Source organism: Alexandromys fortis, unplaced genomic scaffold (genome assembly GCF_014885135.2).
Source record: "Alexandromys fortis isolate MF-2015 unplaced genomic scaffold, M_Fortis_MF-2015_v1.1 scaffold_7, whole genome shotgun sequence".
Lineage (NCBI taxonomy): Eukaryota > Metazoa > Chordata > Mammalia > Rodentia > Cricetidae > Alexandromys > Alexandromys fortis.
In genome coordinates, this window is record NW_026067920.1 from 17,334,692 (window position 1) to 17,351,542 (window position 16,851).

General features: G+C 42.3%; 2 protein-coding genes across 3 annotated transcripts in view; one reads left to right on the plus strand and one right to left on the minus strand.

Annotated features, from left to right (window-relative positions):
- Window positions 1-16,851, minus strand: part of Sec61g (SEC61 translocon subunit gamma) — an 86,637-nt gene that overhangs the window by 36,721 nt on the left and 33,065 nt on the right. Inside the window, exon 4 of one of the 2 annotated variants that reach the window (XM_050141277.1) lies at window positions 16,085-16,461. The exons of the other annotated variant lie outside the window; for it this stretch is intronic. Coding sequence (XP_049997234.1) covers window positions 16,401-16,461 — 61 coding nt within the window. The 3' untranslated portion in view covers window positions 16,085-16,400. Of the gene's footprint in view, window positions 1-16,084; window positions 16,462-16,851 lie in introns of those variants that run through there. 2 annotated transcript variants of the gene reach the window in all.
- On the plus strand, window positions 2,228-5,911 carry LOC126500933 (chromosome-associated kinesin KIF4-like). The gene has a single exon (XM_050141263.1). It carries the CDS (start codon window positions 2,228-2,230, stop codon window positions 5,909-5,911), a length of 3,684 nt encoding a protein of 1,227 aa, XP_049997220.1.

Sequence of the window (16,851 nt, forward strand, 5' to 3'; positions counted from 1 at the left end):
TCTATAAGGGATTTCCTCATATTGTTTTTAAGTACCTCTATCATCTTCATAAAGCAATGTTTAAGGCCATTTTCTTGTGTCTCAGCTGTGTTGTATTGCTCAGGTCTTGTTGTTGTAGGCTAGCTGGACTCTGGTGATGACATTATTTTTTCTGTTACTGATTATGTTCTTACAGTGCTATTTAGGCATCTAGATTTGGGGAAATTTTAGGTCTAGGGGTTGATTCCTGCATTTGTCTTCATTGGATGGGTGTTTTGTTTCTTAGTTTCTCTTTCTTCTCTGGTCTTACAGCCTAAAGGGCCAAGGGATCTGGTGACTATCATGTTGTTAGGTCCTGTAGGCTGTCCCCTCTTGGGTTTGGGGAGTTAGGGATCCCTAGATCTGGCCTAGCCTCTGGTAAAGCCAAAGTCTTCTTCCAACGTTGTAGACCAGGATATGGAGTTCAGGGGAGAGGTTCTAGCCTGGGGCCCTTAGATCTGGTCTATCCTCTGGGGTCCCTAGGACCAGCCTGGTCTCCAGTACAGCTGTTGATGCTGGAGTTCCTAGATACCTAGTAAAGCAGAAGCCTTTGTCTAAAGTTTTAGACCAGGATATGAACCCAGGAGAGGGGAATGGGGATAGAGAGCTATGCAATCAGGGGTTGTTGGGCAGACTTAAAAGGGTTTTGTGGGCCGTGTCTTACCTGGAGTTCCTTGAACTAGCACGACCTTCCATAAGGTTTCTGTGTGACTGTGGGCCCTACTATGGATCCCAGGAGAGGGGCTACAATCTGGAATTGCTGAGAAGGCTTTAAGGAATGTTAGTGGTCAATGGTAAAGCAGAAGCCTTCTAACCATAAGGTTACATTCACAAGCATAATGGAGAGAACTGAAATGTCTCTGGGAAAGGATGTAATTCAACTCAAAGCAAATATTGACAGCTGAAAGCTGGTGTGATTGATAGCAAAGCACATTATCGTAGGATAGTGGATGCTTCCTAGAATCGTTTGAAAACTAGGACATAGAGGTCATTTGTGTCATAGCACACACATACACACACACACACACACACACACACACACACACATATATATATGTCTAATGACTTTGAAAGATATTAGAGTAATTTTAACCCTAATCCAAAATTCATTAGTTCCTATAATATTATCATTGCTGCCTCCAACCTAGAAAGTAATTTTCGTTTTACAGCCGAGGTAGAGAATTGAGAAGGAAATGGCCAGTAGTCAATGCAGGGTATAATATGGTACAAATGCTTTGGGAAATTGATTGTTTGGCAGTTTCTTCTAAAAGCACAGCATAACATTTTCCCATGTCATGGAGTCTACAGAGGAAATGGGCACCTCTGTTCCTTGCTTGACACATACAGGAGCGCTGATAACCACATACCAGAAGGAACTTACATATCCACTAGTCAGAAACCAATATATGCGTAAGGAGACATACATACAGCAGGAAATTTCTCAAAATAAGGAAGCATGGACTAGTGCCACAGTCACAGCATGGGACACTTCATAACGGAACATGGGACAGACAGGGAGCAATGAGCACTTACATAGAAATAAAGAGGTAAGGGGAGGTGACAGAAAGACTGCATCTTGTTATTCCCAAGGGCAGTCAGGTCAGCAGGTCACTTTCTGTTGTGGTAGAGAGAGGCTCTGGCTTGCACTGAGAATGCTTATGTGCATGTGTTTGAGTAGGGAATTTCACTAGGATGTGCACTAAAGGCACGTCTTGGAAAAAACTGAAGAGTCTGCAATGTCCTGAATGTATACCTATCTGAAGGAGAAATACAAATGGTTGGCAACATATGAAAAAATCTTTGTCATCATTTCCCTTCAGGAAAACACAAATCAAAACTACTAGATACCATCTCACTCCGATTAAAACAGCTATTACAGTGGGCTCAGGCTGTCTGCGCTGCGATTGGCTGGCGCCTCCGAGCTCAATTTGAAACTTGGCGGTTAAACCTCCAGTTGGAACAGGGCGCTAGGGAAGATCCGGGAAAGGGATGTTTAGTTTGAGACCGCAGTGTTGAGACTGACAGACCATTAGGCAGTGGCTGAGTGTGAGTGAAGGGAGGCAGGAGGCGGCGATCTCGCTGGGAGGGAGGCTGCCCGCCATTCCCAGGTCCCCTAGGGCCTCAGGGCTTTCTTACTCCTGCCAGCCTCCGGAGCCCCCTCGGAGAGCCGGCTTCACTAGGGCGCGCGGTCGCCTGCTGAGCTGCTACCATGAAAGAAGAGGTGAAGGGAATTCCTGTGAGGGTCGCACTGCGTTGTCGCCCCCTGGTCTCCAAAGAGATCAGTGAAGGCTGCCAGATGTGCCTGTCCTTTGTGCCCGGAGAGCCTCAGGTGGTGGTTGGTAATGATAAATCGTTTACTTACGATTTTGTGTTTGACCCCTCTACTGAGCAGGAAGAGGTATTTAATACAGCAGTAGCTCCACTCATAAAAGGCATATTTAAAGGATACAATGCAACTGTCCTGGCCTATGGGCAGACTGGTTCTGGAAAAACCTATTCGATGGGAGGTGTATACACTGCGGAGCAAGAACACGAACCAACGATTGGGGTCATTCCCAGGGTAATACAGCTTCTCTTCAAAGAAATTAATAAAAAGGGTGACTTTGAATTTACTCTGAAAGTGTCTTACTTGGAGATTTACAATGAAGAAATTTTGGACCTTCTATGTCCGTCTCGCGAGAAAACTCAAATAAATATCCGGGAGGATCCAAAGGAAGGCATAAAGCTTGTGGGACTCACGGAGAAGACCGTGCTAGTTGCCTCGGACACTGTTGACTGTCTAGAGCAGGGTAACAACTCCAGGACTGTGGCCTCCACGGCTATGAATTCCCAGTCATCTCGATCGCATGCCATCTTTACGATCTCCATAGAACAAAGAAAGAAAAATGACAAAAACAGCGGTTTTCGTTCCAAGCTGCATCTTGTAGACCTTGCTGGGTCCGAGAGACAGAAGAAAACCAAGGCTGAGGGAGATCGTCTGAGAGAGGGTATTAACATTAACCGGGGCCTCCTGTGCTTGGGAAATGTAATCAGTGCTCTTGGAGATGACAAGAAGGGTAGCTTTGTGCCCTACAGAGATTCCAAGCTGACTCGTCTGCTTCAAGATTCTCTAGGAGGCAACAGCCATACTCTTATGATAGCTTGTGTGAGTCCTGCCGATTCTAATCTAGAGGAAACATTAAATACCCTTCGCTATGCTGACAGAGCAAGAAAAATCAAGAACAAACCTATTGTTAATATTGATCCCCAGGCAGCTGAGCTTAATCGTCTTAAGCAGCAGGTCCAACAACTGCAGGTCTTGTTGCTACAAGCCCATGGAGGTACCTTGCCTGGAAGCATCAATGTGGAACCGTCAGAAAATCTACAGTCCCTGATGGAGAAGAATCGGTCTTTGGTAGAAGAGAATGAAAAATTAAGTCGTGGTCTGAGTGAGGCAGCTGGTCAGACAGCCCAGATGTTAGAGAGAATCATCTTGACTGAGCAAGCGAATGAGAAAATGAACGCCAAGCTAGAACAACTCAGGCAGCATGCAGCCTGTAAAGTGGATCTTCAAAAGCTGGTAGAGACATTGGAAGACCAGGAATTAAAAGAAAACATAGAGATAATAGGCAACCTACAACAAGTGATTGCTCAGCTGTCTGATGAAGCTGTTGCTTGCATGACTGCAACCATTGATGCTGCCGTAGAAGCAGATGCTCAAGTGGAAATCAGACCAGATAACAGCAGGTCTTCTACTGCTTTCAGCACTCAACATGCTCTTCGTCAAGCTCAGATGTCCAAGGAGCTGATTGAGTTGAATAAAGAACTTGCATTGAAAGAGGCACTAGCTAAGAAGATGACTCAGAATGGTAGCCAACTACAGCCCATTCACTTCCTGTACAAGGATAACATTAAAAATCTAGAGTCGGAAGTCCTCAGTCTACAGAAGGAAAAGGAAGAATTGGTTCTTGAACTTCAATCAACAAAGAAGGATGTCAACCAAGCCAAGTTGAGTGAGCGCCACCGAAAACGTCTCCAAGAGCTAGAGGGTCAAATAGCTGATTTGAAAAAGAAACTGAATGAACAGTCCAAACTTCTGAAGCTAAAGGAATCCACTGAGTATACTGTCTCCAAACTGAACCAGGAGATACGGATAATGAAAATCCAGCGAGTACAATTAATGCGTCAAATGAAGGAGGATGCTGAGAAGTTTAGACAGTGGAAGCAACAAAAAGACAAAGAAGTAATCCAGTTAAAAGAACGGGATCGTAAGAGGCAATATGAGCTCCTCAAACTTGAAAGGAACTTCCAGAAACAGTCTACAGTGCTCAGACGTAAAACTGAGGAGGCAGCAGCTGCCCACAAACGTCTTAAGGATGCTCTCCTAAAGCAAAAGGAGGTTGCAGATAAACGGAAAGAGACTCAAAGCCGTGGAATGGAAGGCACTGCCGCCCAAATGAAGAATTGGCTTGGAAATGAAATTGAAGTTATGGTCAGTACTGAGGAAGCCAAATGGCATCTGAATGACCTTCTTGAAGATAGAAAGATCCTTGCTCAGGATGTGGCACAGCTCAAAGAAAAAAAACAATCTGAAGAGAATCCACCTCCTAAACTCCGAAGGCGCACATTCTCACGTGATGAACTGCGTCGTCAAGATTCAGAAGGAGAAGATTGTATTGCAAAGAAGATTGAAAGCCAGGAGACTGAACTGGAGCTCAGGAATGCTCAGATTGCAGACCTCCAGCAAAAGCTCCTGGATGCTGAAAGTGAAGATAGGCCGAAAAAACGCTGGGAGAATATTGCCACAATTCCTGAAGCCAAATGTGCCATAAGATATTTAATTGGAGAGCTAGTCTCCTCCAAAATCCAGGTGAGTAAGGTTGAGAGCAGCCTGAAGGAGAGCCAGGCCAACTGTACTGACATGCAGAGGATGCTGTTTGAAGAGCGGAATCATCTTACTGAAATGGAGACAGAGTTAAAAGCTGAGCTGATCAAAGTGGAGCAACAGAACCAAGAAAAGGTGCTGTATCTTCTCAGCCAGCTGCAGCAATGCCAAATGGCGGCGAAGCAGCTGGAGGAGCCGGCTAGTGAAAAGGAACAGCAGCTGCTCAATACCCTGAAATGGCAGGATGACGAGCTTAGGAAGATGCAAGAAGTATATGAGCAAAATCAGCAGCTTCTCCAAGAAAACAACGCCATCAAGCAGAAACTGACCCTCCTCCAAGTAGCCAGCAAACAGAAACCCCATCTTATGAAAAGTATCCGTCAGTCTCCAGACTCTTCCTTTGAATATATTCCTCCTAAGCCCAAACCTTGCCGAATTAAAGACAAACGCCCAGAGGAAAGCTTGGATATTGAGGAGCTACAATCTTATTCAGAGCATTCTGCCACCGAGCAGGAGAAGGACAGTGATGATTGTGCTGATGAGGAGTGGATATCAACAAAATTAGTCAAGGTATCCAGGAAGAACACCCAAGGGTGTTCCTGCAAAGGCTGGTGTGGGAACAAGCAATGCAGATGTAGAAAGCAAAGGTCAGACTGTAATGTGTTGTGCAGCTGTGACCCCACAAAGTGTCGGAACCGACAGCAGAGCCAGGATAACTTAGATGCTACTGAGCCAACCCAGGATTCTGAAAGTTCCTTTAAACTGGAAGACCCTACAGAGGTGACCTCGGGATCAAGCTTCTTCAACCCTGTCTGTACAACTCCCAGTAGCAAGATCCTAAAAGAGCTATATGATGCAGATCAGGTGCTGCTGGGCAGGCCTGCTTTTGTTCCTTCCTCTGAGCACCCAGAACTGAGACCTTCAGGATCACAAGAAAATAAGGCCACAAGAAAGAAGAAGAAGCGAGCTCTCGCCAGCAATACCAGCTTCTTCTCTGGCTGTTCTCCTGTACAGGAAGAGTCCCACTGAGAAGGTGCTGAGCCATCTGTTGGAGAGAAACTAACTGACCTTCCTGATGACTGACTTATAGGACACCTGTCCCCAGCACAATCTAGCTCTTGCAAGATTGTGCAAGCAATTGAGTTATCTCCTCATGCAGCAGAGGCCAAGATGTTCCTCTCTCATGGTCATGTCAGTTGAATGGAGGAGCCTCGTGCAAGATGAAGACCTGACTCTACTTCGTCCCTGCACCTCAGGAGTGGGGCTGGGAGTTTTCAACTGCTCTGTTCCAATTCTGGATTTTAACAGAAACTTCAACTGTCATCATGTTGCTAAAGTGAATGAAACATTTTTAAATGTTAAGAAAATAAGTAAACCTTAGCTCATCTATTTTTTTAAAAAAAGAAAAATACCACACTGGGTTCAATTAATACACATAATACTTGTTATTCAAAAACAAAGATAATGATGAGATAAGGCATTAAAAGATAAATAATTAGAAACTTGATAAAAATAAAAAATAAAAGTCATTTTTCTCCTTCTTTATATTTTATGCCTGCATGACTTTCACAAAACAAAAACTATGAAAAGTTAATGTTACATTTAATCTCATTGCTAATCTCTAGACACATTGACACTTTCCTTAAAGTTCATTTTTCTTCTGAAACATATCTCACTATACCTCACCAGTTGTCCATTCTAAGTTTTTTTTTTAAAAAAAACTAAATATCTAATTTATCTACAATGATAACTCTGTTAGTCTAACAGAATATTCTGAGGTATATAACGATAGATTACAAATTCCAGGGTATTCAGAGATATATCAAATTGCGAAGGTACAAAGATTGGTGTAAGACACACAGTCCTGTAAGGTGATTGTGCTGTAACACGAAACAAGTTAATAATGGTTTAAAAGCCTTTCTTTTGTCACACAAGAAGCAGAAAGCTGTTTGTTGTATGTTTCACAAGTACCCAGTATGACACAGGGGTGAAGTAGCCCCCTTCCTAATATTCAGTTCTAACTGAATATAAGTGGGTAGCTTAGTAAGTGAGCTAAGTCTGGGAGACAAGGTGTGCCAGTTTCTGCTTATATGACAAATGCTAGCTCCTGACAGAATAATGGGGAGACACACAACAGCATGACGCAATGCCAGGGGACTTCATCAAAACCAAAGGATACCTAAATTTTACCAAGGGGCTGAGTGTGGGCTGTGCTCTGAGATCAGGCAATGGTTGGTGCTGACTGAAGACCCCTAAGGTGAGTCATGGGAGCTCAGAGCCAGAAGCTAATGTTGAACACTGAGTCTAGTTTTAAAGCCAGAAGCCAGATGGGGAGACACAACTGCAGGAAAGCAAACATCTGTCCAGGAAGATACCCCAAAATACAGGGAAGTCATACAGTTAGTCACCATCAAACATTGCTACTCAATGTTCAAAAGAGCAGATCTAGTTTTGATCAGACCTCATGAGATGCCCCTGTCAACACCCCTTCCCTATGTCTCAAATGTGAAATGGTCAGTTGTTAGATTTTTGAAAGTATTTAGGAACATCAGCTACGGGTTGAGACTGCACAGTCCAGGAGCTGATTGGAAACACATTTTGTATCTTGAAGTTCCCATGGGACTTTTTGTTAACCTCAGAAACATAAAAGGTATGTTTGTTTTTAAGGAGAAAGGGGGTTTTCTTTCCTAAAACTGTTTTAAAATGGAAATAAGGGACCAACTAACTTGAAATTTTGCCATCCTTTTAGTTGGGCCTATTTCATATACAGATGAAATTTCCTAAATCAGAACCAAGGGCCCACCTAACGCTATGCAACTCAGGTGGATAAGACATCCACGGGGCAGCTTGGGGCCTACATGGCAGGGCAAGTGGGTGCCACTATGATAAGCAAGTATATGTTGGAGAAACAGGAGAGAAAGAGAGGCCACATGATTCCTGTGCTGTGGTAAGAGTCAGATATGAAAAAGAGAAGACAGCGAAGAATGGGCTGATGGTGGCCTGCTTGCCACCAGAGATCAGGGTGATGTTTGGGATGCTGCCTAGGGCTATTTCAGTGTCCATGGTCCTACTGCAACCAGGGTCTGTGTTGATGTCCATGATCCATGTTGCCACCAAGGCCATAGAGATACCCGGGATCTGGACTGCCATCTGTGGCCATTTTGGTGTCCAAGGGTTATGCCATCACTGGGGCCATGTTGATCTGAGTGACCTGTGCTGCCATCATACCAGGGAATAAGCTGCTACCAGGGGCCATGTCTGAGTCCAGGGCCCCTCAGCAGCCAGGATATTTATTACTATCCATGGCTTTATTAACAACTGAAGGCCATTTGGATGACTAGGTCTGGCCAGACACCTGAGTCCATGTTGGTGCTCAAGGGCCACACTGCCACTGAAGCCACAGTGATCTGAATGTCCTGTGCTGCTACCTAGGACAATGATCATCTCCTGTGTGGGGCCATGACTCCTGATACCACCTGTGCAAATGCCTGTGGTCTGGGCGGTCACCTGAGACTAGGCGAGGACCTAAGAGTCATGCTGTAGCCAGGGCCATACAAATATGAGTTGCCTGTACTGTCATAAGGTGTCATAGTGATCTCTGGGTCAAGGCTGTATCTGGAACTCACATGTGGCTCTGGGTTGATATGGCTCTGTGGCTCTGATACTATCAAAGGCCATATTGATGCCAGGCTTTCTGGGCCACCGCCTGGAACCAGGTATCTGAGAGCCACGCTAATACTAGAGTCATGCCAATTTTGGTGGCCTTGCATTACCACTTGGGATCATGGTAACATCCGACCCCAGGCTCCAGTGACCATGTCTGTGGCCCTCGCATAGGCAGGGTCTGTAGCTCATGTTACCACCAAAGGCCACAAAAATGTCTAGGGTCTAGGCTGAAACCTGTGGCCATGTTGGCACCCAAGGACCATGCCAAAATAGGGGGCACACCAGTATGAGTGGCCAATGCTGTCAAAGCTGGGACCAGGGTGTCGTCCATGCTCAGGCTACTACCTAGGGCCATAACTAGGTCCATGGCCCTACCACAGCCAGGGTCTGTGGTTCTTGATGCCACCGAAGGCTATGCTGATGCCAGGGGTCTGAACTGTAGCCAAAGGCTTTTATTTTTGTCCTTTGTGGTCCTGTAGCTGCTTATAATATAATCACTTAGAGGCCTAATATTAATTATAATTGTTTGGCCAATGGCTCAGACTTAGCACTGAATAGCTCTTTCATCTTAAATTAACCCAGTTCTATTAACCCGTGTATCATCATGTGACCCATGATACTTACCAGTGATACTCTGGCATGTTTCTCCTTCGGTGGCTGCTGGCATCTCTTGACCCCGCCCTTCTTCCCCTGCATCACTGCTTGGATTTCCCATCTAGCTATATTCTGCCATGCCATAGGACAAAGCATTTTTATTCATCAACCAATAAAAACAACACATATTTACAGTGTACAAAAAGGCATTCCAAATTGCTAGGTACCACCTGGGACCATGTTGATGACAGAGGGCCACATGGGACCAAGGTGTTTTCTGGGCCTGGGCTGCTGGTTAGGGCCATGTCTGGGTCCTCATCCTAGCATCAGTCAGTGACTGGGTTGATGGCCGATGTCCATGGCTCTTGTTACCATCAAGGGGTGTGTATATGCTGGAGGTCTAGACAGCTGCCTGAGACAATGTTTGTGCCTGAGGGCCTGCTGCCGTGGGGCCATACTGAATCTAGCTGGCCTATACTGTCACCAGGATCATGGTGATATCCAGGCCTAAGCTGCTGCTGAGGGACATGTCTGGATCCATGGTCCTGCTGCAGCTGGGGGTTGTGATGATGTCCATGGTGCATGTTGTCACAGGGGTTCATAGGAACCATGTGTTTTGAAATACAAGGGCTGTAATGAACTGGCCTGCTCCTCCCTGGTCTTGGGATAGCACATACTAAGGTATGTTCTGCAGTATTTGGAAATGCCTCTGAGATTTTACATGTACCTCTACTTGGTCTCTCAGGTAAGAACTTAAAAACAGCTTGGTTCAGGTATGGTCATAAGCACATTCCTCTGTGAAGCATCCACACAAGTCCAAACCCTTCCTATAGGACCATTACACAGATAATAATTTTCTCTTCCTTTTCATGAACATGGAAGCTCTTTCTCAGTTGATTCAAACCAGTTTTGACTGGCAGAGTCCACAGCCCAAATGGCTATTACCACCATTCCCGTTTGCATCATCAGTTTGCATTTCAGCTCTTACCCTCTGGGGTGAGGACAAGGGATCCACAGAGAATGCACTTGGGCTCCTTCGCGACAGGAATTCGACTGTATAACTTGTTGAGTTGATTGCTTGGCTCATTTATTTTACCCCGAAACAAAAGGATTAGGCTTCAGAGTTCGACTAAATCCCATCAATATTTAAATAGCCTCCTCATTAATTTCATTTTATGAGTAAGCCATAATTATTTTTTTTTAATTTCCTTTTTGGCCTAGAAATTTTTGTTCTTTAGCATCAAAAACATGAATCAGTGAATAAGCCAACCCCCTTTTCTAATTTTAAACCTTATTTCAGTTGTTCTATATATATATGTCCCCCACCATATGAACCATGAAAGAAAAATCTCAAATCATCAAAATCCCTATTTATCTGCCCTTGGGAAGAAGCCTACCTCAGCAAATCCCATAACCATTTCCTGTCTTCCATTTCTGTTCAGGTTCTGGTTAAATTTCCCCATAGCTCACAATATTTACAGTAAAATAACAGAGGGGTTTAGTGCATAAAAATGTTAGTTTTATGATAGCTTCTTCCCTATCTTATTCATACCCAGCCATTCAAATTTAGAGGAGGCGTCAAGAGACTTGTTTATATAAATTTTAGTAGATTCAAATTCAATCCACTAAGGCTATCAAGAACACCTTAGAATTGAAGTTACTAGGGACAAATTCCTGTATTTTGTTCAACATGTACAGTTAACTTTAGGAAAACTGTAATGAGAAGAAAAGAGAAGAAAATCAGTAATAATATGTTTGGAATTTGGAGAGTGTACAAAAAGTTACATTTGCAAAAACCTTTATGGTATGCGAAGTAAAGGACCTCACCAAAGACCCTCATTGGCACTGGGTGAGCAGCCGAGACCTTACACTTGAGTCCACTGTCCTCTTTCTTCTAGGCAAGTTCTTATTTGCTGAACAGGAAGAAGAGACGTAATAGGCTGGAGGAAGTTGCAAAAGAAAATGCATTTTATATCTTTCTCCAGATAGTATTTAATCCGTCCATTCTCAAGACATGTCACAGGAACAAGGACATTCTGTTTCACCCCAGTCTTGTTAGAAATGTAAATCTGTAGGCCTTCCATGATCTGTTCAATCAGTCTCTGGGGATGGGGCCCAGAAAACCGGAGATGGGATCAAGACACAAGCACTTAGTTATAAAATGAATACCCTGGATATCTAATCAACAATATGGTGACTATAGATAATAGCACTGTATTATATACTTGAAAATTGCTGAGAAATAGGTCTTGCGTTTGAAACACACACACAGACAGACACACACACACACACAGAGCACAATCACAGACACTGGTAGACTTATTAATTAGCCTGATTTGTATATACAAATATGAAACACATTAGTTGAGCATATATATAGTTCAAATATATAAACTGTCTAATTATTTTAACTATGTTTTTAATTTTAAAAAGGCAAATCACTTTCTCCTGTTCCTTGCCGCCTTTCAGTCCCTCCCAGCTACCTGCCCTTTAACTCCTCCCATGTCTCCCACCCACTTTCAAATGATAGCATCTTTTTCTTCATCATTGTAACATGTGTCTGTGTGCATGTGTACATGCATGTGTGTGTAACCTACTGAATCTGTTTGGTTGTTGGTTTGCATATAGTTTCAAGACTGACCATGCTGCTTTAGACAAAAAAGGGGGCTTATACCTTGAAGAGAATAATTCTGCTCCTGCCATGTGTATGTGGTTCTTTGTCTAGGTATGGGATCCCATGAAATTTTCTCCTTCCTACATTTCCATGTCTACCAATATTGTCATTTTCCAATATTGTTTATGCATTCATTTCTGAGAGACTGTTTTATAGCAGACTTCCTTGTATTCTGGCTTTTACAATTTTTCCAGCCTCTCTTCAGAAATGTTCCCTGAGCCATAGATTCAGGAGCAGTGATGTAAATATCCTCACTGAGTCTGGGGTGACCACAATCTATTGATTTCTACATTATGTCTACTCTGCTTTAATTATATACTTAATATAATAATCTCCATTTGCAGTAAAGACAGACTTCTTGGTAAGGGATAGCAGCTACACTAATCTGCAAGTATAAGGGTAAGATTTAGAATGCAATATAAAATTATGCTGTCCTAGTAAAGTGGTAGTGGTAGATTCTTTTCTAATATTCAGAGCTCACTATCTCTAGAAATCTAGTGAAGTTTCCAGTACCAGGCATGGTAACCCTCCCATTGAGTAGGCTTTAAGATCAATTGCACAGCTGTTACCACCAACATGTGAGTATCACTTATTATACCAATATGTATATTTTGCCATGTTGATGTTTGTAAAGGTTCATTGGTATTGTAACTGGGTAGGAGTTTAATTGCCTTACTCCCTTAGCAGCTTGCACAGTATCTTCTGAAATCATGGAAGTTGGACCATAGAAGAGATGCTTTCAGGTCAGATCTAGTTGAATAAACCCAAGTTCTGTATCCTCAGTGTACACAATGTCATAGTGGCCCACCCTCAACAACTGAGAGACAACCAAAGGCTACACTGATAATCTATACTGGAGTACCATTTTGGAGTCTCTAGGATGTTCTGTGCTTGGTACTGGTGTTTTTGTTAATCTATGGTTCTCATGAGGAGTATTGAGAGCCCAAGTATATTAATCTCCATACATATAAACAGTGTGCATGTGACATGTATGTATTGTGCATAAAAGTTCTGTAGGAGATTTTAAATCTATTAAAGTTTAATGACCATTGAAATAGAACAAAGTCAAGTAGGCAAGCTAAGAACAAATGCAGACTCAAGGAGTCACAACTAACTGGAAAGCACAGGCAAATAGTCAGCATGATTTGGGGGATGGTACAACATAGCCTATGGGGTGAAGGGTGAGCTCGTGGAAGAGGACTGGATTTGGGGGCTAGGCAAGCTAGAGGGCATTCTCCTCATGCTATTCCAATAGGAAACTGATTACTAAGTGGGTAAACTAATATTCAAGTCTGGTCATAAGATTAAAATGAAATTAGGATCTAATATAATCATTGAGCTAATGGGATAAGAAATAAACAATGCTTCATAAAAAGATATGTAGATTACCTAGAGCCAGCAAGATTATAGTCAAAATATAAAGGTCCCATCCTATGAGTCAACGAGAGACCTCTGTTGTATTTCTGCTTATTTCACGTTGTAAAATGAGCTTCATCACAACGATGCTTAGGTTAGGGGAAAAGTTGCAGACAGAAGACAATGTGCAGAAAATGAGAAACCAATGATCTAGTTCTATCATTAAAATCTAAGGTTCTAACAAAACCCCTAGTCCCAAGAGTACTAAAACAATCATTTTATACTCCAGTAAATAGTTTCTAACTTTCTAAGGTACATAATGCATTTAGCATTGTTCTTACTACCTTGTCAGTGAAAAACATTATTACTCTAATGATGAATTTTAAAGAATCCAAAGGAAATCATGTGATTTGGAAGCATTTGTTTCCAAAAACTTACATAATGGCATATTTTGTTATATAAGAAAAAATAATAAGCAATGTGAATTTGTGTGCAGTAGAACTTTTGCAATATCACCGTTCAAAAAAGATTTTAATTTCTGCTTTCATTCACTATTGCTGAGTGGATATGTAGTTGCAGAGCTATGAAACACCTGGAGTGACAATGCTTTTGCCTCAAAAGCAAAACCACAGAGCAGATGTGTTGCTCATGAATTACAAGTCGATGAATGAAGCACTGGATCTCAAAACTACCGGACACTAATGAGATTTCCAAACAGCTGCAGGGTAAGAACCCTGACTTGATTTGTCAAACTTGGGGTGTCCACTGTGCTATGTAAGTACTCACAAAGAAGACCACATTTCTTTAACTTGAGGACTCAGCTTTTGTGTTACACTTTTGATTTAAATTGCTAACATTCAAATTTTCTTGAATAAAGTTGAATTGTAAAGATCTCTTGATTGTCTAAGGAACATGGCACCCTTCTTCTAGATTTTGATTCCATAAACATAATCTTTAGGTTCTAGATGATATAAAGTGCCTTTATTTGTTTGTTTTTAAAACACTGTAATAAATAATAAACTAACCAATTTCCATAAGCCTTATTACAGTGCCTTCCTATTGATATCTTGTGGCCAGAAAATGATCATATGTGAATTTCCAGAAAATCATGCCAGCTGTGTTCATGGATTCACAGAGGAGATGAGAAAAGAGACAGAGAAACTCCTGAGTGATGTGACATTCTCCAACCTCCAGGGTTTGAAAGTCTATGAAGATGCACAAAGATCTGTTAAATGAGTCTGTATAAAATGAGGATTCTAGTTTAAGATACTGGATGGTAAGAAGGTTGAATTTCTCATTTATAACCTCTTGTTAAGTGGTTATATACGGTGCACAGACAGCTATGTACATTTATAAATGAGCAAACACAAAAATGATTGAATAAATAATAATTATCCACAAGAAAATTAGGATAAGTTATGAAAAGACATAGAGAGGGGAGTAGATAGTCGATGTGACTGGGACAGACATAGTGAATGAACCAGTGGGAGTTGGCAATGAATGGAGGTGGGGTCAAGATGATAATGAGTGGGTAGAGTAGGAACAGGTACTCAGTGGATGAGTCTGACAATAGTTAATGAGCATGGAATGGAAAGTAGATAGTAAGCAAATAAGTAAGTATGAGAAAGAATGGGACTTGAATGGGCAGATGGTGAGTATGTTGATGTTGAATAAATATCAAGTGTACGAGAGCAAGGAGGATGTAGTAAGTGCAATGCAGTGGTGATGCATACAGAGGGAGAGGCAGCTAATTTGGGGATTAGGATAAAGGTTTATAATGAGGACTGCAATCTCTTGTTTATTTAACCTCTATCATTCTAACTCAAAGGTAAGAAGTTAAAGGGGATTGAATAGGTATAGGATAGTAGATAATGGGGGGAGATGAGGTTATAGATACGTATAAAATAGTAGACAATGGGGAGAGATGAGGCTAGCTGTGTGAATAGTGAGTAGTTTTATGTAACAATCTATGTAGCTTCTCTGTGAGATACACACTCTGAGGAGTGTGATAGTAACTAGTTAGGTAACTAGTGTAACAAGTCTTCTTTTGTTCAGTGTATTTGGTCTCATACTTGGAACTTAGTCTTAAAACCAATCTTTTAAGATTTGGAGAATATTACTGTAGGGTTTCCTGATTGGAGAGTTTCTACTGAGAAAGTAGCTGTTCTTCTAATAGATGTTCTTGTACATGTGACTTGTAGAATTTTTTTGGCTTTGTTGTTTTGGTTTTGTTTGTTTTCAGTGGGGTCTCACTATGAAACCTTGGCAGTCCTAAAACTAGCTTTATTGACCAGACTACATTTATTTGAACTGAGATCCTTTTACCTCTGCTTTCTTGATGCTAGGATTTAAGGCATGTCTGTGACTTGTATAATGTCTAGCAGCTTTTAAAACTCTGACTTTGTTCAATATATTTCATGTTTTAATGAAAATATGCCATTTTATAGCCGTATCTGTTTGGTATTCTGTGTGCTTTTTGTATCTGAATGGGTTTGGCTTTCCTTAATCTGGTCTAGCTTTCATTTTTATTTATTTATTTTTTCTATGGTCTTGTTGAAGATCTGGTCTATGCTACTGATTTGGGATTCTTCACTTGTGGCCATAATTTGAAGATTTTGGTCTTTTCATTGAGTTCCATACTTCCTGCATGTTCCATTTATGTGTTTCTTTAAATTTTTCATATTCTTTGTTGGTATGGTCAGATTTTCAACTTCATTTTCCAATTCTTATATTCTTTCTTCTACTTGTAAAGCTTTTTTCTTTCATTTTCTAATTGGGTTACTGAGTTTTATTTATTGTATCTTCATTATAGCTCCCAGCCTCCCATTTCCCTCCCCTTCCTTCCACACCACTCCCCCTCCCCCCACTCCTTTCCCCATCCCTCTCCAGTCTGAAGAGCAGTCAGGGTTCCCTGCCCTGTGGGAAGTCCAAGGTCCTCCCCCCTCCATCTAGGTCTAGGAAGGTGAGCATCCAAACAGGCTAGGCTCCCACAAAGCCAGAACATGAAGTAGGATCAAACCCCAGTGCCATTGTCTTTAGCTTCTCATCAGTCCTCATTGTTCAGAGAGTCCAGTTTTATCCCATGCTTTTTCAGTTCCAGTCCAGCTGGCCTTGGTGAGCTCCCAATAGATCAGTCCCTCTGTCTCAGTGGGTGGGTGCACCCCTCATGGTCCAGATTTCCTTGCTCATGTTCTCCCTCCTTCTGCTCCGCATTGGGACCTTGGGAACTTATTCCGGTGCTCCAATGTGGGTCTCTGTCTCTATCTCCATCCATCGCCCGATGAAGGTTCTATGGTGATATGCAAGATATTCATCAGTGTGGTTATAGGATAGAGCCATTTCAGGTTCCTTATCAACTCCCAAGGCACTAACTGGGGACATCCCACTGGGCACCTGGGAGCCCCTCTAGGTTCAGGTCTCTTGCCTACCCTAAGCTGGATCCCTTAATTAAGATATATGCTTCCCTGTTCCCATATCCATCCTTCCTTTATCCCAAACATCCCAATTCCCCAAGTTCCCCCCATCCTCCCCTTCTCACATTTCTCTCCCCATCTCCCCTTACCCCATCCCACCCCTCCCCCAAGATCACAATTTTTGCTCGGCAATCTTGTCTACTTCCCATATCCAAGAGGGTAACTATATGTTTTTCTTTGGGTTCGCCTTCTTATTTAGCTTCTTT

What these genes read in the sequence shown, in the direction of transcription:
- LOC126500933 (XM_050141263.1), top strand. Translation starts at nt 2,228, where the DNA reads ATGAAAGAAGAGGTGAAGGGAATTCCTGTGAGGGTCGCACTGCGTTGT.